General features: G+C 38.7%; 1 protein-coding gene across 9 annotated transcripts in view; it reads left to right on the forward strand.

The window, feature by feature from the left end:
- The window catches only part of LOC100554308 (guanine nucleotide-binding protein subunit alpha-13), a 60,688-nt gene extending 39,307 nt beyond the window's left edge, over positions 1-21,381 (forward strand). The window contains exons 1-9 of one of the 9 annotated variants that reach the window (XM_008116705.3): positions 5,110-5,307; positions 8,739-8,890; positions 10,694-10,781; positions 11,940-12,222; positions 13,456-13,629; positions 14,380-14,508; positions 18,410-18,573; positions 20,568-20,744; positions 21,131-21,381. In XM_008116705.3, the coding sequence (XP_008114912.2) occupies positions 11,940-12,222; positions 13,456-13,629; positions 14,380-14,508; positions 18,410-18,573; positions 20,568-20,744; positions 21,131-21,271 (1,068 nt within the window). In that variant the 5' untranslated portion in view covers positions 5,110-5,307; positions 8,739-8,890; positions 10,694-10,781 and the 3' untranslated portion in view covers positions 21,272-21,381. Of the gene's footprint in view, positions 1-5,106; positions 5,340-6,142; positions 6,267-8,738; positions 8,891-10,693; positions 10,782-11,939; positions 12,223-13,455; positions 13,630-14,379; positions 14,509-15,107; positions 17,365-18,409; positions 18,574-20,567; positions 20,745-21,130 lie in introns of those variants that run through there. The other 8 variants (XM_062971159.1, XM_008116704.3, XM_008116703.3 and 5 more) reach the window with 8 other exon arrangements.
- Positions 21,382-21,772: the final 391 nt, after the last annotated feature.

Raw genomic sequence — 21,772 nt, forward strand, 5'->3', positions numbered from 1 at the left:
TTCAGCTTAAGAACAAACCTACAGGACCTATCTGATTCATAACTTGGGGGCTGCCTGTATACTATTTTGAAGAGAGATCTTTATAATATGTCTTTTGGAAAAGTATCCATCTGACTGACCTGAAGTTTCTTTCTTTTCCCCAGCAGACCAGTATGTTCAGTGAATTTCTTAAGTCTTACTTCCTCTCGAAGTAGCCTTGAGGTTGCACAGCAAGTAGAAGAAAATGGAATAATAACGCTTGTTTGACATTTAAACAAAGACATCTCAACAGGATTCAATCATCCAAAGTTAGCCAACATGCTCCAACTTCTCACAAATGATTTTGGGACAATACCTAGTTTAAAAAGGATCAAGTGATTTCATTACTACAACATTTCTTCCCACAATTACATTCTTTTTTTTTTTTAATTTACATGTCCATGTCATATTTGTTTTGTATGCGTGGTGTTCTTGCAAATTAAAAAACAAAAAAGTGAGCTAGACCAGGATTTCTTAAAACCTTTTCTACTTGTGACCCCATTAGCCCCAGTAATTCTTTACATGACCCTGAATATAGTTTCATGGACACAAGTAGGGTAATACAAATCTCGATAATGAAATTACACTTACATTTTTTTCAATATAATATATCTTATTTACATTAACCTTACCAATCCCAATTCCACGCTTATCAATCTCTTGTGTCTAACAGTTTTTCTCCCTCCCCTTCACCCCCACCCACTGAGAACAGTTGTATCGTCAATTCGAGAATTATTTAAAATTATCATTTATGAAGAGAATATGATGTTGTTCTTTATATTGTTTTTCATTTTACTCTAGCTATCAGAATTCCCCACTTTGAATCCCAATTCTTTTTGCAGCTGGTTCTTGTGTATTTTAACCTCCTTTCAAAAATATAATCCTGGAGCATACAGTCTGCAAAATATTCAAACCATTTTTAATTCTAATTTTTTCTGCTCTTTCCAGCCCAAGGCTACTGTTGCTTGGGCTGCTTCTATAATATGTTTTATGATATCTGCTCATTTATCTGGGCTGCTTTGCCCTCAGTTTTCTGAATTAAAAATTCCCTTCCATTCAGCTCTACTTTTTGCCCTAATAGTTCTTCCATCTCTTTATTTTATTATAACATTTTTGTGTCTTGTCACAGACCCACCACATATGCATAAAAGAGCCAATTTCCCCACATTTGTACCAAAGTAGTTTTGACAATGATTTAGTTGTATGGGCTAATTTAAGTGGGATTCTGTACCATTTGGACTTGACCCTGAGTACGTAAATATATTAAATTGGGTATAAAAAGTAAAACACTGATAACAAATCAGCACTTGCAAGGCTTGCTAAATAAGCTGATTTCCCTTTTTTTAAAAAAGTACAGTTGAAATATCTTCTACAGAAGCAAGGAGGCACATAGACAAGGAGGCAAGCAGAGTATTTCTTTTTTATGCAGATGTACCAAAGCCCTGGTAAATGCAGGGAACAACGAGAATTGCAATCTCAGAAATTAGGACATTTCTGGTTTGGGGGGATACTAGGCCAGAGTTTCTTAAACCTTTCTGCTCGTGATTGCTTCTGGCCCAAGAAATGTTTATATGACTGTAAAAAATTGGTATATAAAATCAGTATAAAAACTAAACATTTATTCATAACAAATTTGCATTTGCAAAGCTTGCTAAACAGGCTGAATTTTCTTTGCCAGATTTATGTAAATATCTACAAAAGCCACTAGATGCCATTCAGAAAACTTACTGTTGCCAATGTTTTTTACCCCCAATATTGAGCAAAGGAGATCCCATTGGGAGTCAGGATCTCCAGTTTAAGAAGCAGCCAGTTAGGCCCCTACTACACTGCCATAGAAAATCCAGATTATCTGCTTTGAACTGAATTGCATGGTAGTTTAGACTCATATAATGATAAAAAAGTAATTCACATATGGTGGCCCCATTAATTTCATATTTCATAGTGTTTTCTTAGCCAATGAGTATTCTGAGGTGCATTTGTCAGCTCCTACCTCTGAAACAGACTGATAGAACCGGATTCTTTGGTGGCTGTAGGTTATGACCCCTATTACATTGCTATATAAAATCCAGATGATCTGCTTTGAACTGGATTACATGGCAGTGTAGACTAATATAATCCAGTTCAAAGCAGATAACGTGGAATATCTGCTTTAATAATCTAATTGTATGACAGTGTAGAGGGAGATTCAAAGCTCTTGAGTATTCCTTGCATAAGAAAACCCTACAGAATTCACAGGGCTGCCTTAAACCCCATTCAAGGACTAACCAAAGCTGATGCTTAGCAGTTTAAATCAGGAGCAGGTGCCTAGGATATTCAGGCCCTCCGCCTCTGTAGAGACATTTGTCTGAAGCCTCTTCTACACAGCTGTATAAAATCCACATTGAACTGCATTATATGGCAGTGTGGACTCAGCCCAGTTCAAGGCAGATATTGTGGATTATCTGCCTTGATATTTTGGGTTATATTGGCTGTGAGGAAGAGTCCTTAGAAGTTCAATACTGGTAATAAAAGATACTCCTGAGCAGGCCTGTAGCCAGGATTTTGGTTCGGGAGGGTTGGGATTTTGGTTTTGGGGGCTGGGGGGGGGGGGGCACTGAGTCTGAGTGAGAGAGGATTTGCCCTAGCAAACCTTTTGTATTGTTATCCCAATACCCCCATGCATATGGGATATATTGAGCATGGTGATCAGATCATGATATGAATAAACATAACAGTTTAAATAATAATATAAGACCTTCAAACGGACCACCCTGGGAATTTCGGGGGGGGGGGGGTGAAGCCCCTCAACCCGCCCCCCCCCCCCCAGCTACATGCCTGCTCCTGAGTGTGTCAACACAAGAGATATAAATGCTGTGGAGCTGTCCCTGACTTACCTGAATGGACTGTATTTAGTTACACTGTAGAATTAATGGAGCTTGACAGCACCTGAACTTCCACAACTCAATGCTATGGAATCACAGGAGTTCTTTTCCTACCAAAGAAGGCTGGTGCCTCACCAAAATACAATCCCCAGGATCAGGACTGTAGCGGGGGAGGGGGTGTGTGTTAAAAGTTCAACCTGCCCTCCGAAATGAGCCAGATTAAAAAAAATTGTTTACTCATAAATTGGTAACCAGTTAAAATTCACGAGTAAACCAGATTTGGGGGGTGTAACCCTTAACCCCCCCCCCCCCAAATCTGGCTACGGCCCTGCCCAGGATCCCACAGCATTGAGCCATATCAGTAACAAGTTGTATGGTTTGCATACTGCAAATCGCTTCTGGTGTGAGAGAATCAACCGTCTACAAAGACATTATCCAGGGTGGGTAGGCTTTTCTCATGTCCCCCAGCCTGCCTCAGAAGAATGGCCTGCTATAAGGAAGAATGCTTGCTCTATCAACATTTAACATTTACACAAATGACCAGCCACTGCCAGAAGGGACAGAGAGTTTCATCTATGCTGACGATCGTGCCATCATCGCTCAAGCAGGGAGCTTTGAAATGGTTGAACATTACCTCTCCGAAGCTTTAGGTACTCTTACTGTCTATTACAAAGGGAAAGGAGCTGATTCCGAAAAATCCACATTATCTGGACTCAGCTAACCCATTTCAAAGCAGATATTGTGGGATTTTTTGCCTTGATATTCTGGGATATAGGGCTGTGTGGAAGGGCCCTGACTTATAAGAAACACTGCCTGTCAAACAAAAAATGGGTGCTAGAAATAATAGCATACAAAAGCTGACAAGCACAACCTGAGGAACACAACCAGACACAGTGAAGACATCTGCCCTTGGGCTTTGCTACTCTGCTGCTGAATACACATGCCCAGTGTGGAATACATCCTACCACGTTAAAACAGTGGATGTGGCCCTTAATGAGATAAGTCACATTATCATAGGATATCACACCACCGGAGAAATTATACTGTTTAGCCAGCGTTGCACCACCCGATATCCGCCGGGAAGTAGCAGCCAATAATGAAAGGATCAAGGCAGTGACCTCTCTGGCCCATCCTCTGTCCAGATATCAGCCAGTACACCAACGACTTAAAACAAGAAACAGCTTTCTTAGATCCAGAGAAACTTGCAGGAACACCTAAGCAAGCAAAAGCCCAAAAGTGGCAGGCCAAAACCCAGAACCTGATGTCGGATGAGAGACTCCCCACACAGAAGACTGGGCGACTTGGAAGGCGCTGAACCGACTGCACTCTGGTACCACGAGATGCAGAGCCAACCTTAAGAAATGGGGCTACAAAGAGAAGTCCACACATGCGAGTGTGGAGAAGAGCAAACCACAGACCACCTACTGCCCCCCGGCTCTGGAACTCCTTTCCCAGGGAGATTAGGTTGGCGCCTTCCCTACCATCCTTTAAGAAACAATTGAAAACCTGGATGTTTGGGCTGGCCTTTGGAGAGACAGCCATTGGATGACCAGCCTCATTATAATTATAATTCTATTCTGAATGTTATTAGGTTCCTTTCACTGGGATATTTTAATCTAATGACTTTATCTTATATTGCTGCTATAGTCCCCCCACCTTTGAAGTTGACTGAATTGCATTGGTGGTTGTTTGATATTATTACTATTGATATTATTACTGTTGTTTAAATCTTTGTTTTAACTTGTTTTATCATTTTCTTGTGTTTTAAACTGTGTGTATTGTTAATGTATTTGCGCTGTTACTTTTGTAACATTGTGAGCCACCCCGAGTCCCCACGGGGAGATGGTGGCGGGGTATAAATAAAGTTTTATTATTTATTATTACTGCATTGCAGTCTGAGCCCTGCCACATGAATAATGGAGGGCCTTCTCACAGCGACACCAGAGTCACTCCAAGGGGCCAGCTTCTGGTCAAAGGAAATCTAGTATAATGCCAAGTTTGTGGTTTGTTATATATTCTAACTATATTCTCAATTCGCTTTTGACACCATAAAGAAACAAAATAACTGACAAGTGGGGTCAAACCACATTTATGCGACAGTGTTAAGACTACAGAAGCCGCCCTGAGTCCCCTCGGGTGAGAAGGGCGGGGTATAAATGTTGTAAATAAATAAATAAATAAATGCAGAGGCCTCCGGTGTATTCTGAGGCGAGCCTGGTTCATCCTTGGCCGCCTCAAGAGCTCTTTGTGAGAAAGCCAATCCTCGGGGAACTCCTCGCAGCCTCGCCTGTGTGACGCTTTCAGCAAAGAGGCCGAAAAGTGCGCGGGAAGAGGGGAAAGCGCGCGGAAGGATACGCTGACGGCGGCGAGTCGGTCGCGTGGCGGAGAGAGACCTGAGGCTAGAGCGAGGCCGGTGGGCGCGCGAGAGGTGATTAGACCACTGAGGGCGGAGGGAAAGGAGTGAGTGCTGAGTTGTGTAGTTCCAAGAAGCAGCCATTGCTGCATGGGTGTGTGTATGTTCTAGGCGCGCGGGCGCCATTTCAAGGCTCTAGCCCAGGGGTCCCCAAACTAAGGCCCGGGGGCCGGATGCGGCCCTCCAAGGTCATTTACCTGGCCCCTGCCCTCAGTTTTATAATATAATATTTTTATATCAGTTTTAATAATATAATATATTGTATATACATATAATATTGATAATAATCTTATGTTATACAATATAATACTAATAGTAATACCATATAATAATATAAATTGTATGTTATATATTACATATTTTATAATAGTATAGTGGTATAGTTCAATACAGTAATATATAATGCTAATATTGTGTTATGCTAATAATATAATATATTGTATGTACATACAGCTGCTCTGAGTCCCCTTCGAGGTGAGAAGGGTGGAATATAAATGTAGTAAATAAATGCAGTAAATAAATAATTAATTTTAGACTTAGGCTCGGCCAAAGTCTGACATGACTTGAAGGCACACAACAACAACAACAACAACAACAATCCTAATTAACTTGACTATCTCATTGGCCAGTAGCAGGCCCACACTTTCCATTGAAATCCTAATAGGTTTATGTTGGTTAAAATTGTTTTCATTTTTAAATATTGTATTGTTCTTTCATTGTTGTTGTTGTTGCACTACAAATAAGACATGTGCAGTATGCATAGGAATTTGTTTGTATTTTTTTTCCAAATGATAATTCAGCCCCTCAACAGTCTGAAGGATTGTGGACCGGCCCTCTGCTTAAAAAGTTTGGGGACCCCTGCTCTAGCCTCTCCGAAGTCTAGAAACCTCTCAGGGTACTCCTTGCCTGAGACCCTATGAAATGCCTGGGGTTACCATAAGTCGCCAGGCCAAGCTTTGAAATAGAGGCCTGAGGTGCTTTGCCATGCCAATCCTTCTTCCAGTCAGTTATGAACCTATTTTTCTTAAAACTGGTCCACAGCTGAATTTTAAGGTGTCTGGGATGATGCAAAGCATGGATATGTATGTGTGATTGATTGGTAGACAGATATACGCACATCACTGAAGACCATCTCCAACTTGGCAATGTTTACACGGCCTAAAGAAACTATGTATCTAGGATCTTTAGTATAATGTTTTATGGATAACCTCTCAGGCCCAGGGAATGTTAATAGTACATGTAATATTTTTTATTACGTTTGTTGTATATGGTTTATTTTAATGTGCTACAGTAGAGTCTCACTTATCCAAGCCTCGCTTATCCAAGCCTCTGGATAATCCAAGCCATTTTTGTAGTCAATGTTTTTAATATATGGTGATATTTTGGTACTAAATTCGTAAATACAGCAATTACAACATAACATTACTGCATAGTGAGCTACTTTTTCTGTCAAATGTGTTGTATAACATGAAGTTTTGGTGCTTAATTTGTAAGATCATAACCCAATGTGATGTTTAATAGACTTTTCCTTAATCCCTCCTTATTATCCAAGATATTCACTTATCCAAGCTTCTGCCGGCCCGTTTATGTTGGATAAGTGAGACTACTGTATTTGGTTATCTGTATCATTTGGGCAGGAGCCTCTGGTGGCGCAATGGTTTAAACCACTGAGGTGCTGAACTTGCTGGTGAAAGGTCGACAGTTTGAATTTGGGGAGCAGATTCTGGTGAGCTCCCGCTGTTAGCCCTAGCTTCTGCCAACCTAGCAGTTGGAAAACATGCAAATGTGAGAAATCAATAGGTACCACGCCTGCAGGAAGGTAACGGTGCTCCATGCAGTCATGCCAGCCACATGACCTTGGAGGCATCTACAGACAACACCGGCTCTTCGACTTAGAAATGGAGATGAGCACCAACCCCCAAAGTCAGACAGGACTAGACTTAATGTCAGGGGAAAACATTTACTTTTACCCTTTATCATTTGGGCTTGTGATGTGCTTTTTGTGTTGTAATTTATGTTGTTTTAACCATTGTGTTGTCAAAGGCTTTCATGGCCAGAATCACTAGGTTGCTGTGAGTTTTCCAAGCTGTATGGCCATATTCCAGAAGCATTCTCCCCTGACGTTTCGCCCACATCTCTGGCAGACATCCTCTGAGGTTGTGAGGACTACTGGAAACTAGTCCTGGTATTTATATATCTGGAAAGTCCAGGATGGGGGAAATAACTCTTGTTTGTTTGAGGCAGGTGAGAATGTGAATTGGCCACCTTGATGAGCATTGAATGGCCTTGCAGCTTCAAAGCCTGGCTGCTTCCAGCCTGGGGATATCCTTTGTTGGCAGGTGTTAGCTGGCCCTGATTGTTTCCTGACTGGAATTCCCCTGTTTTCTGAGTGTTGTTCTTTATTTGCTGTTCTGATTTTAGAGAGTTTTTTAATACTGGTAACTGGATTTTGTTCATTTTCATGATTTCTTCCTTTCTGTTGAAATTGTCCGTATGTTTGTGGATTTCAATGGCTTCTCTGTGTAGTCTGACATAGTGGTCAGATGAATCAAGCAACATGAAAATCACTGTAGACTAACTCAGCCAGAGAAGTCAGCCATAGCAGTGGACTTGATGAATCAACCTGAATACCGCATATTATATGAAAACACAGAAACGCTGGACCACTCTAATAACCACCATGGCAGACTACACAGAGAAGCCATTGAAGGCCAATCCTTCAAAGGATTGGCCAAAGATTCTACAGCTGTGGCATTTAAAGTGGAGTCAAAATGTATTAATTTACAACAGTGATTCCCAAAGTGGGCGCTACCACCCCCTAGTGGGCGCTGCAGCGATCCAGGGGGGGCGGTGATGGCCACAGGTGAAGCAGGTAGAAACATTAATACATATATCTTTCTGTTTAATTTCTATTAAAAATTAAAAAAAAAATTCCAGGGGGCGCTGGGTAATATTTTTTCTGGAAAGGGGGCGGTAGGCCAAATAAGTTTGGGAACCACTGATTTACAATGTAGCTCTGCTCCTAGAGAGGCACACAACTATTTTGGTAGGGGGGATATTTTCAGATCATGGCTAAGTGAAACTGGATATTGAACCTATGGCAATGGTTCTCAACCCGTGGGTCTCCAAGTGTTTTGTCCTACAACTCCCAGAAATCCCAGCCAGTTTACCAGCTGTTAGGATTTCTGGGAGTTGAAGGCCAAAACATCTGGGGACCCACAAGTTGAGAATCACTGATGTATGGATAAGGTGGGGGAGTTGTAATCATGATTTGCTTAGAGTTATAAATTCCACCTTAAAATGTCATTTTATGTAAGATGTTCAAATTGTCATTCATGAACAGCCATGTACTCCACTGTTTAGCACAAAGTTATGAATTTCATTTAAAGTTGCTCTTGTAATTTTGTGACATTTTTCTATTTCTGAACTCTTCCATTCTATTACAGATGTATACATTTTTAAAGAAAAAAATTGCAAACAAATCTCCAGAATCATAAGCCATTAAGGATGTATACCTGCTTTGGGATACATTGTACATGGCATTTGATTTCCTTCCTGTTACTTTTAAAATTGCGTTAAACTGCATTTTTCTAATGAGGTATGTAGCTTTCATCAAACTGTCAAAGGACTCAAAGGATCACTGTCGTGTGAAATTGCAGCCAAGCCAGTCCTGCCATTAATTAGGAAAGTCCCCTAAACAGCAAAAGATAGTCACCTCAAGCAGCAAAATGTGTCAGCAAAATATTAATTAAGATTGCATTTTCATTGTCTAGATTGGGGAAGAGTCAGAAGGAAACTATCTGCTTCAAATGTCAAAAAGAATGTGCAGCTTGACGTTGAAAAATGTACACTTTTTGATGTGCCTCAAGCAAGTTTGACCCAACCTCTTGCTTAAAATTCCCCTTTTGAATTGTTCAAAGATTGAATTATATGTAGTAACTGTATTTTAAGATAATTAATTGTTATTTAAATGTGTACCTCAAAATGATAATTGCAGTGTTACCAATAAAGATAAAGTTTATTTAAATATTTTTAATATATAGGCTGGTTAATTATATTAAATTTGGTTGGGATGCAGAGTTTTCTTCACAGAGGAAACATTTGTCTCTCTCCCCTGGAGCTGCAGTCCCTTGTATTTTCTAGAGCTGCAATTTAGAGCTAGGCTGGATCTATTCTGGAATATAATCCAGTTAAATACAGTTGAATATGGCAGTGTAGACTGGACCTGTGTGAGGCACCTTCTGGAAAAAGTTTTGGAAGATGGGTGTGTAGCCACAAAGCACAAATGATAGAAATTAGGAGCCCAGTACTGCTGTTTCTTCAACTCTCAACTTTTTAATAACACTTTAAAAATATTGCTTAACTGTTTTTGGAATACGGTACCTGCAAAAACAAAGTACTGCACTTATTCTTTCAGCAAATATGTACTAATACTTTATCCGCATTTTTGTCTGCCTTACCTTCTCGAGCTTTTAGATATTATTAACTATTAGGGCATTGTGCTATATTCTTCATTTGCCATGAAATATGTTGCAGAAACTGACGAAACATCTGAGAATTGACATAACACAAACTTATCAACCGATTTTAAGATGATGTGTGTGGTCTGTTCAAAATAATGATAATTTATTTTTTAAAATGTTTGTCTTGTACAGATGTACAATTCCAGTTTATCCTCTTGAAAATAGGCTCTTTGTGATCAAATACAGCAATGATTCTATCATTGCTGGACACTCTTAATAGCAGTGAAGGAAGCCTTCACTTGATGCTGTTATTCAAAGCAATTGTTGCAACTTTTTGGACATTTTCATCTGCTCCAAAATCATAGCCTTTGAGGTGGGTTTTTAGCTTAGAGAAAGAAACTGCAAGGAGCCAAGTCAGGGCTGTATGGTGGGTGGGGAAGCCTTCAGAGTAGCCTTCACAGGATGAACCACATTGTTGTCAGTTCTTGAAGCTTTTACTCCAGACTCTTCTGCATTTTTGCCCATAACAAGACACAAATACTACTACACACTTTGCTGACATAACCAACTGCTACAAAGGCACAGACTCCACTGAAGAAGGCCAAACTGTGGTTCCTCTTCCATCTGCCTTGCCCCCACTTTCGTTTCCTGGTCTTTCTGTGCTTCATCAGATAATCATTCACATTACTTTTAGGACAGAAAACATATATAAAAGACAAACTCATTATTTGCTACTGAAATATTCACTTGCATACCAATATGAGATGTATAAAGCAAAAACAACAACACAACAGTGCAACCTCTTAGTGTTATAATTATATGCTTTTTCAAGTGCATGCAAGAAAACAATGGCAGTACTATATATTTTTAGGATGTATAAACTTATATTTTACCTTTCCTTCAGAACATTCATGTAACATTCTGAACATTTATTTCAGGCAAGGTTTTGGCTGAGAAAGAGTTTATCTTGAAAAGTTTATTTTTGAAAAGTGGTTCCAGAGTTCAGAGACCTGTCAATCACACAATGTGAGTTTAAGTTTGTGTTGTCGAAGGCTTTCATTGCCGGGATCACAGGGTTGTTGTATGTCTTTTGGGCTGTGTGGCCATCTTCCAGAAGTATTACAACATTAATGCTGGCTCCCAGTGACAAAGAACTTTTGCCACACATTGGACTCTACACAGATATATATTCTTTCCTTTCCTTACTTAGTTTATCCATACCTCACAACCTCTGAGGATGCCTGCCATAGATGTGGGCGAAACGTCAGGAGAGAATACTTCTGGAACATGGCCACACAGCCCGAAAGACATACAACAACCCTGAGTTTAAGTTTCTTTTGATGAAGAAAAACACCCCTTCAAATTCATCAAGTGGCAAATTTATTTTGAAAAATTGGAAGCGTTAAAACTATGTTGATATAGATATATAACTTATGGACATCATTACTGTGGTGTACAAACAAAAGAATGTTGCCTTAAAATCAATCTGAGGATTTTCATATAAGCACACATCTCAGAGTAATGAATTAGCACAGTGGGCATGTAAGAGCTTGTTAAGATGTTTGTTTTTTCCTTTAGTATGGATTTAGAAGGAGCCAGCACAATGTAGTGATTTGAGTGTTGGATTAGAGCTGTGGGAGACTCCCTATTTAGCCACGGAAACCCACTGAATAATTTTGGGGAGTTGACAAGCACATTAAAACAATTCAGAGCTACTATGTGTTATTTACATTGGGACAACCCTTTTGATGCAAAACAGCTCCATAAAGAGTTCTGGAAGTGCATCTTGCAGTATTTGGTAGGAAATTATTTTTTTTTAAAAGAAAAAATTAAAGTGGAGTGAAATGGCCCATGACATAATATATGGTAGTGATGGCTGAGCTTTCAGCAATGTTTTCCCTTGCTGGTTTTGTCCAAAAGCAGAAGCTGATTGTGAAATGGCGGTTGGCATGGAAAAAGGAAGGGAATGAGGAAGCTGAACTTTGCATGTGTAGGACATGATCGTTGCTGAATAAGCAGCAAACTGCAGAAGATGGTTGGTTACTATTCTGTTCATAAAAGGACTAATAGGAACTTGCGAGGAGGTGGCATGATGGAAGAAGAGGAACTTTTTTTGAACAAAAAGATGTTGTCATGAGAAACAGTATTCATAAACTGTTTTTGTCTTTTCCCCCTCATTATTAGATGAAAGTAATTAAGCATTCTGAGGAGGCGCTGAAATTGGCTCTGATCTCCAAAGACAAGAAGCTTGTGAAGCTTTATGAGAACTTGGAACCAAAAGAGAAGCTTTTGCTAAGTCAAGCATTTCAACCTGGCAGTGTTCTCTTTAAGACCATCACACTACATTCTGAGTCGGATTGGATCTCCTCACATCCAGAACCTACCCAGGATTTTGCACAATTTTATCATGACCCTCACAGAAACACACCATCTCCTCAAAAAAATCGGATCTATGTCCAGCCCATTGGTAATGTTCCCTTGATCTCTCAATAGTTACAAAGCCCATGATAATGAAGTATAGAAGTTGAGCTATCCAAGTATATAATCAACAAGTGTATAATATAGTAATATGCCTAGTGACTTTCAGGATTTCTTCTTTAGGCAAAACTTCCATTTTTTGGCTTGTTAGTTCAAAGAATCCTTGCACATCTTCCACAAACAATTCTGGAAAAATTTAGAACATTTTGTATGGGAAGCTGTCCCAATCAGGCACCATCCAGATGTATTGTTGTCACCTTCTCTAGCCACTATAGCTTATAGGGAGGATAGAGGTCTGGTCCAATGGATCTGGAGAGGTCATGGTAACAGAAGGCAATTCTAGGAAATTCTCAGTGTTGGCCCTTGCTATCACCTTGTGTAAATGGAAAGTACATTGTATCTCAACACTGACCCCAAGTACAACACAGTAGAGTTGACAGTAATGGGACAAACATCGATATTTTCTTTGATGTCTTGTAGAAGCCCCATTGCTCCTTGGAAAACAGCTTGAAAATCAACAATAAGGGTAATGTGGGCTATCTATAAATTAAATTTCAGACTATTTGTTGCTGATGCGAATATTCTCATTGGATTTGGTAGAACCATTCCTGTGATAAAATCTTCAAAGGTGTTTGTGAGATCAATAACTAAATTGTCTTCCCCCAGTTTTTATTCTCTATGCCTAAAAGAGTGGTCATAGTCAAATTCAAGTTCTCTAAATTCAAGAACATTGCTATGATAGAGCAAATTCCTGTTCTTTTAACATGACTTGTACAAAGGTAAGTTAGTGCTCATGATACTGAATAATAATGAGAACCCATCCATTGATTCCTGGTGATTGGGCATGGGAAATCTCGTATTTGACCAGAATGAATCCATGAAGCATTCCCACCTGCTCTGTAATGGCTTCTTGCATCTGGAATAGGGGCTTGGTAATTTTATCATCACTAGCATTATGCAGAAGATTTTAAAAAGTGAGAGGTGGATCTCAGGTTCTGAATTAAATTTAGTAGAATAAGAAACAAGTTGCAAAACGTATTGCATAAATTAAATAACTGTGTCTACCACAACCTACTGTTCTAAAGGCAAATAAGAAATTGCAAAACACATTGCATATATTAAATAACTTGTATCAAACTGTTTTTGAAAAATACTTTGGGGAGAGGAATTTGTAGAAGTGAAACTACAACATAACATTCTCTCCTGGATTTCTTATTTTCAGGCTCTTTTGGAGATTCCAGAATTAGCACCGATGTCTACATGCAATGGCTAAAGGACTACTGTGAAGCCTTTTACTATGGCCTGACTGTAAGAATACTAGGGCCGGTGCCAGTTTCACACACGGGATGTGCTTTTCGAATCAATGAATATACTCACAATCTTCAGATTCATGCAGGTATGAGGAGTAGATAGTTTACTGTAGAACATGCACATCCTTGTGATTTTGGTCAGGTTGTCTATTCTTATCTGTGTCAATAGAGAATTCTTGGAGAAATGGACAAAACCATAGAGTTGGAAAATTAGTCACCTATGCAGGAGGCATTCTTGGGAAATCCCAAATAACAGCTATAAGAAGGCAAAGAAATAATGTAAACAAATGTAAATAAAATATTATTTTTATAATAATAAAAGAGCAATGTTTGTCAAAACAATACAGCTTTTATAAAAGCATCATGATTTTGAACTTTTGGAACTGGAAACCCTGGTATACATCTGATTATGCAGACAGGAAGTGTAGCTGGTAGCTGACTCTTAGCAATATTGCTAAATAACTCTGTGTGTGTGTGTGTGTGTGTGTGTGTGTGTGTGTGTGTGTGTATGTATCAGAGAGAGGGGGAGAAGAAAAGAGGTTGTCTTGTATTTGTCAGAGTATTTGTCCATCCACTCCAATGTTGTAGTAGTAATGCTAGCAGCTCATTCATCTGGGATCTTCAGCTGAGCTCTTTACTACTGCTGACTACTGTTATTGACTCCTAACAAAATTTGGGCCTGAGATCTGCTGCATATGTTCTACAACTGAACTATGGCCTCTCCTAGTGAACACTTATGCTACAGGTTCTTTATAATGATTGTATGTAGTTGCCTTTGTGTATCATTTCTTGCCCTTCTGCAATTGAGCTGTAGGTATGTGTTTCTTTAAATACAGGACATCTTCTGAATTATTTAAAGAAAAAAAAGGCAAAGGATGCTTTCTGCATTGTGGGAGTAACCATGATAGATCTTTATCCAAAGGACTCCTGGAATTTTGTCTTTGGACAAGCCTCCCTGACTGAAGGTATATATATAACTATGTTATTAAGTCATCAAGGTAATCTGTAACTGTAGTAGTTCTACTGTTTTTGTCTGGAAACATCATTAGGGCTGAGTGCAGCAGAAACTGACTACGCATAAGAGCAATTGACTGTTGTTTAATACATTTGCTTTCATTACTTTTTCCCATTCCCAATCCCATTTTGTCATTCTGATGTTCAGGTAGTTAACTTACAAAGGATAATTATGACAAAACAAAACTTTAAAAAAATGGAAGTACTTTTATCTGTATATTTGCCCTGGAGACAATATTTCCTAAACAAACCAAGTGGCATTAAAGAAAGAATAAACAGCCTGCCAAATGTATGGAACTGAAGTAATAGTGCATACGGTTGGTAAATATGTCAATTGTTTTCCCTGTTGGAGGGAACATGACTCCTTTTAATACAGCATGTTTCTACATCATAGCCTTTTCGGTACTATGTGGTTGTGAAAAATTTTATTTGTTGTGAAACTGTTCCCCGTTATACACATTGCCAATCTTTGTAAGGACCAGGGATTGAATCCAATCGTGTGAGTCTTGGCAGACTGTGCTCCTTACAATGCTATCCCTGTCTCCTGCAGATGGTTAGGCAGCCCACTGAAGTAGACTTGAATGGATGCAGGAGAGGGAGTGCAGGGGAGAAGAGAAGGAAAATGGAAAATGAGCAATAATTCTTATGTCCAGCCTTGGATAAGTCTCCTGGTCTGCAGAATAAGTTTTCTGAGAAAGGATGTCTCCAGAATTCCTATAAGGAATTTCTTTTTCTGTTCTGTTTTCCATTGCATTTCTGTGTTTACACTGGAACGTCTCCTATCATTAATCCACATATCATACTGTAATTGGAGTATAGCGTATGAGTGCTAGCTTGAAGTTAGTGCTTTTACCTGGAGTGTGCTGATCTTGTTTGTTATAACCTGTTTACTTAACATTTCTTGTTGGTCGACATATACAGAAGTAGTTATAGCCTTCTAATCAGAAATTATTGCAGCACACATAGTCTATAACCTTGGAGTCACTCTGTTTCAGTTTTCAGGTTAATTAGATTCTCATCTGTTACTGGAGATACATAATTTATATGATACTTTTCACCTTTTATAGCAGATTTTATTTTGGTGAGTAGAAGCTAAAAGAGAGTGAGGTAGAAACAGCAAAAGCCTGTTTCAAACTTGAGAAAAAATTTGGAATCTTTTAGATTTATGCTGGGCAGCAGATTTTACAGAGTGATAAACTGTGCTTCCAGTTATGCCCAACTTGTACTTATATACAAATTTTGTGGGGGGAAATTGAATATAGGCAAATTCTTTGCCATCTATCGGAGCTGAAAGGGGAATATAGTAGCCTTCCTTATTTTCAATGCATATGAGCAAGGGAAGCACAAAATAAAGCTCTGAAATGTAGGGCAACATCTGAGTAGTTTATTGCACATATGTTGCATCAACAACTCCCTTGTAATCAAGTGTATATTATATATACACAGGATTAGTACTAGATTTTCCAAAAGTGATTCTGGCAAACTGCCATAGCAGTCTGGAACAGCATTAGGCTTATAGTCAAAGCATGTTGGGAAGGGCATCTTTCACACAAGATAATGGCACCCACTGATTATTTATTTACATAGGATTCCAGGAGCCTTGATGCAGGTACAATTTGGTGCCAATTGCATTGCTGTTCCCTTTGCCTTTTCATATATAAAATATTAACAAGTACTAGAACTGTGTTTTGGCTCTTTGTCTTTGCTGCAGATAGACTTTTCCTTTATTCTTTTATCCGATTTGTTGTTGATCCACTTCTTTGGACTTCATGCAAATCTACCATTTGTCTAAATATATGATCCTATGCCATTCCTTTCCATTTCTGGTCGAATAGTTTAAATTTGGATATTTTGACTTTGATATTTTAGCAATTAAATTTTGTGGCAGTGTTGTTCGGGTTGCTAGCCTTTGTGACCCTATAGCCACTTGTTCTTCCATCAGTTCCAGAGCTCAATCATAACTTTTGGTGGCCAAAACACAATGGAGCTGTGTCAAAGAGAGCCAAATAGGGATGAATTTAAGATATGACCAGCCCTTGCAGGTTGGTTGGGATTTCTGCATAGATAATATTGTTGTATGCTTGATATACTGAACTTTTCTCATGCAACCCAAGGATGGCAGTGCATTTCAAACAGAAAAGAGATTTTCTATAGAAATCTGCTGGGTAGTTTTGGCATAAATCTATCTGATGCATTCTGCTTATTCAGTTTAATATTTCCCTAGCTATTTGATGCAGTGATATTTATTATGAGGTCTGCTTTATATTTATTGGCCACAAGGGGACAGTAGTGATACATGTGAAGAGTCTATAGTAAATCTGGAAGCTGAGGTTTGCAATGAGGCAGTCTGGCTTGCCTAATGATCAAAAAATCTGTACACAAGATTGGATCATTCATTGCTATAGTCTGAAGCATTTGATTAGAAGTTCAGCTATGAGTAGCCTTTAGAAATCAAGTCACAGAATTATCATATTACTGCACTGTGCTTCTTAGAGCACAAATAAGATGAAATGGTAAAAATAAAATGTAAAAACAAATGCTATCAATTAACCAGCTTGTAGCAGGTTGGGCATAAGGTTAGCCCTGTATTTGATACTCAAGGCTGTGACTTTTACTGTTACTCCTCTAATTTTCTACTGTCTAACTTCTTCATAAATGAAACATTAATAAAGATAATAAATGTATTTTAGCAAAGTAGTAGCCACTTCATCATTATCATGTGAATCATCAGGTTACTTAAACTGAGAAAACTCTCCTAAATTTCTGTAAAAGTAAACATGCAATAAACTATGTATTTAATATTGTAAGTGTTTTATTTGGAACTGGAATTGGTACATTTTTACTGATCCTGACTTTTCACCTTGCAATGGTAGAGAACCCTAGCCATTCCCCATGGGTTTTCCAAATTCACTATATATCTTATTCAAAGACATAGTGATGGTAGTCAGGAATATCAGTATGCAAAGGGATCTTGTAGCTCCATTGAGACTAACTATGAAAAATAAATTGCTATCACAACCTTTTGTGTTGGTGCTGTGACTCCTACAATGTGATCCTGGTTATATCTCCATTCCAGATAGTGTTGTGCTAGGGCTATACTATATCCTTTCATTTTTCACAGTGAGGTGGACTATTTTAGAGAAGACTGCTGTGTTGCTGCAATTGGCTTCAGAGGGCTGGGACCTTTCCAGTCCTTATTGATCTCATTGTCCAATCTGGATTATTTTCAGTTGCACTGGTCTCAAGTAGCAATCTAACAAAATTTTCTTCCCTTATACTCACTTTGTTACCAGTGCAAAGAGGAAGCACCACGATCTCTCTTTATAAAAGGACTCTCTCAGTGATAAATTCACCTGCTTATGTTCAATACACCATTGCATCTGCAGTACCGGTAAACGTCTTTTCACCTACTTTCATCCAAAAAAAAAAAAATCCTCCCTAGGATGATTCTAAATCTTCCACGTGGTTCTATAGCAGTGGTTCACAACCTGGGGTCCCCAGATGTTTTTGACCTACAATTCCCAGAAATTCCAGCCAGTTTACCAGCTGTTAGGATTTCTGGGAGTTATAGGCCAAAAACATCTGGAGATCCCAGGTTGAGAACCATTGTTGTATGGTATGTTTCTGCCAGAAGCTTCCACAAAGTCCAGCAGGGTGACTTCATGGTAACTTCTGACAGAAACTGGAAGCTGTCCATTTCAATAGGGGTTGCTGCCATCCGCAATAAATTCAGGTATGTAGCCCCTGCTGATATGTGGATCATAGTGTGTTTACTCCCCTATGCCATTTACTTCTTAATACAGGAATGTCTCTTGACAAAATTCTATTGTTTTTTATTTTTGTTTTGTTAAGGAATGGGTATCTTTAGCTTTGCCAGGTATGATAGTGACTTTTATAGCACAAACTACAAAGGCACACTGAAGACAGCGAAGAAGCTTAATCCAGCAGACTATTCTATATTTGATGGTTACTATACTCCCGAGATCACAAGTAAACTGCTTTTGAGATCCTGCAAAGTGAGTGCATTCCTAAAATTACATTTTAAAATTCCAAAATTAACTTTTTACTATGAAGTACTTTTGTGTATATCCAGTTATGCTTCATGTTGAAGAAAGGAGAAAAACATGTAATGCACGAAAGGTCTCAAAATTAATAGAGAGTAAAGTGAGCATATAAGGAAGAACAGCCAGGGCTTGCATGCCACTTAGCTACAGCATGTTTTAACCATTTTCTTCTTCCACTAGATCTTTCATAAATATTGGAGTTGAAATATATTTTCTAAGTGACTTCTTTCAGTGTAGACCCATATAATGCAGTTCAAAGTGTATCTTTGTATCTTTGCTTTTAGATCAGCCCCTCCATCCTGTCTTTCAGGAAAAAAAAGTAGAGTCTCACTTATCCAACATAAACGGGCCGGCAGAATGTTGGATAAGCGAATATGTTGGATAATAAGGAGGCATTAAGGAAAAGCCTATTAAACATCAAATTAGGTTATGATTTTACAAATGAAGCACCAAAACATCATATTAGAAAACAAATTTGGCAGAAAAAGTAGTTTAATGCACAGTAATGTTATGTTTTAATTACTGTATTTATGAATTTAGCACCAAAATATCATGATATATTGAAAACATTGACTACAAAAATGCGTTGGATAATCCAGAACGTTGGATAAGTGAGTGTTGGATAAGTGAGACTCTACTGTAAGACATGGTTATGGAACCAAGCATTTGAGCAGCAAGCATAGCAGTGCAATTATTAAGAACCTTTAAAATTGACTAATGGACTGATCCTGGATTAGGATTATGAATTTGTGTGATTTTAATTGTTTTAATAAGTTATGTTTTAATGCTTATTTTTAAGTGTAACTGTTATTTTGAAAATGTATGTGGGTATCGAATCATTGCTGGTTTGTGAAGCCACCCTCAGTCCCCCTTTGGAGGTGAGAAGGACGGGGCATAAGTATGGGAAATAAATAAATAATAAAAATTTATTGACAGTATAATCCATATGAAACTGCATTATTTGGCAGTGTATATCAAGCCTATATGTGATACATATTTAAATTATTAAAGGGAGAAAATATGGGAAGAATAATATCTTTTTCTAAAGGACATCAAACCCAATTTTACAGAATCTAGACTTTCTGTTAATCTCAAAATTTTAAACACCAGATTTCCACAGTATTTGTTTTCCTTTTCCTTTCCAACAAAAGCATGTACAGTAATATCTTGAGTTAAGAGTTTAATCGTTCAGTGACATATTAACTCAAATCGTTCTTAACTCAAAGCAAATTCCCCCTTTGAAAGGCTATTAATTCATTCCAGCCCCACGACCCTCTCCCATTTTTGTTATAAGAAAATGTACTTTATAAATAGCAAAAATATATACATGTGCATTCACATGGAATAATAAAAGAAGAAAGACCAACTTTAAAATGGTGGAAGCACTAAGTTGTGGAAAGGAAGCACACTTGAGGCAACAAAATGTGTGTTGGCCAGTGTAACAGGAAGGTAAAACCTGCACATTCACATGGAACAATAAAAAGAAAGATCAACTTTAAAATAGTAGAAGCACAAAGTTGTGGCAAGGAAGCACAAAGTGGAGAGGCAAAAGTATCATGTTCTTCATATTGGACTCATTCCAGCCTCCCTCCCTCTTGTGCCCCCCCCCCCCCCGAAGCCAAACATACCAGGAATAAAACCCACACAATATCAATTAACCCAAAGTTCCTCAAAGCAGACAAGAGCATGAGGCATGGAGACACAGGGTTGCTCCCTTGAAGCCCTAAAGCCCTGTACTATTGCTCTTGTGTTCCCCCAGTTGCTAGCTCCTAACTCAAAACACATATGTCAAAGCAAATCCTGGGCAGAGCAATGGCTCTTAACTGAAAATGCTCTTAAGATGAGGTTCCACTGTATCTTGACTTGAAAAAAATGACAGCATAGTGCCACTGGGATAGTCAGGTCCTTAGATGGAGTGCAATGTATTGTCCATATCTGTGTTTCAGACTCTGACTCATGAGATTGGCCACATCTTTGGGCTCCATCACTGCCAGTGGTTAGCGTGTGTTATGCAAGGCTCCAATCACCTGGAAGAATCAGACCGACGGCCACTAGATCTTTGCCCTGTTTGTCTGCGCAAACTGCAAGTTGCCCTTGGCTTTAACATTATGGAAAGATACAAGGTATAGCGGGGAAGTTCAGCAACATACTACTTTCTAGTTAGAATGGAGCCATGTTTCATTTTGTCCCACATCCATTTAATACATTTGGAACTGAGGCCTGGTAGCATGCGTGCTGCTGTTCGAGTATCAGATTGACGTAAGATGTCTGAAATTATGCATGAGGAGGATAGAGTACAGGGTACTCTATCCTCCTGCCAGTATTAGTCTTATGTTGACGTTTGTAATTGTTACCAAAGTAGCGCCTATACATACACAAAAAGAAGATATTGTTGATATAGACTAGTGGCTTTATGCCAAGCTACTTGGTTTATTATGCCGTGTATTTTTTAAAATGACTTCATACTCATTTGAAATAAGTCTTCTAAACAGTCTTCCTATTTCTCTAGGCACTGAAGAGATGGATTGAGGAAGAAGTTAAAGAAACAGAAGGAATGAGTCATGGTCATGGCACAGGTTTGCAGAAACCTGTGGAAGCTTTTAAAGAAAGTTATGATTGGATTGTCAAATGCCTAGATATTGTACAATAGTAAACTCCTTTGGTACATAAATTGAAAGGAGGAGATACTTTTATTTACAGTGGTCTGAGTACTGCTAAAACATACTTTTGGAAATATTAAATTTGCAACTTAGTATCTTCTTTTAAGTTTTAACCTGTTTATTTTGTGAGTTGGAATTATTTTTGGCCATAATGCAACATCTTGTTTCCAGAACATCAGATTTAGCTCCTAAAACATGATAGGGAATAGTTGTAATTCACCCACAATCAAAGAGCACTGTGAATTCAACCAACGATGGATCTGGAGCAAACATGGCACACATGCCCATCACAATCAACAGAAAATACTGGAGGGGTTTGGGAGGAATTGACTCTGGATGTTAAGAGTTGTAGTTCACACACAATCAAAGAGCACTCTGAACCCAACCGGAGATGGATCCTCCAGTCCAAAGATTGGTACACATTTTCACTTTTATTATAGACTAGCTTAGGTACTTGATGATGCCTAGGTTAGGTATTTTGTAAGGATAAA

This window comes from Anolis carolinensis, chromosome 2 (genome assembly GCF_035594765.1).
Source record: "Anolis carolinensis isolate JA03-04 chromosome 2, rAnoCar3.1.pri, whole genome shotgun sequence".
Taxonomy (NCBI): domain Eukaryota; kingdom Metazoa; phylum Chordata; class Lepidosauria; order Squamata; family Dactyloidae; genus Anolis; species Anolis carolinensis.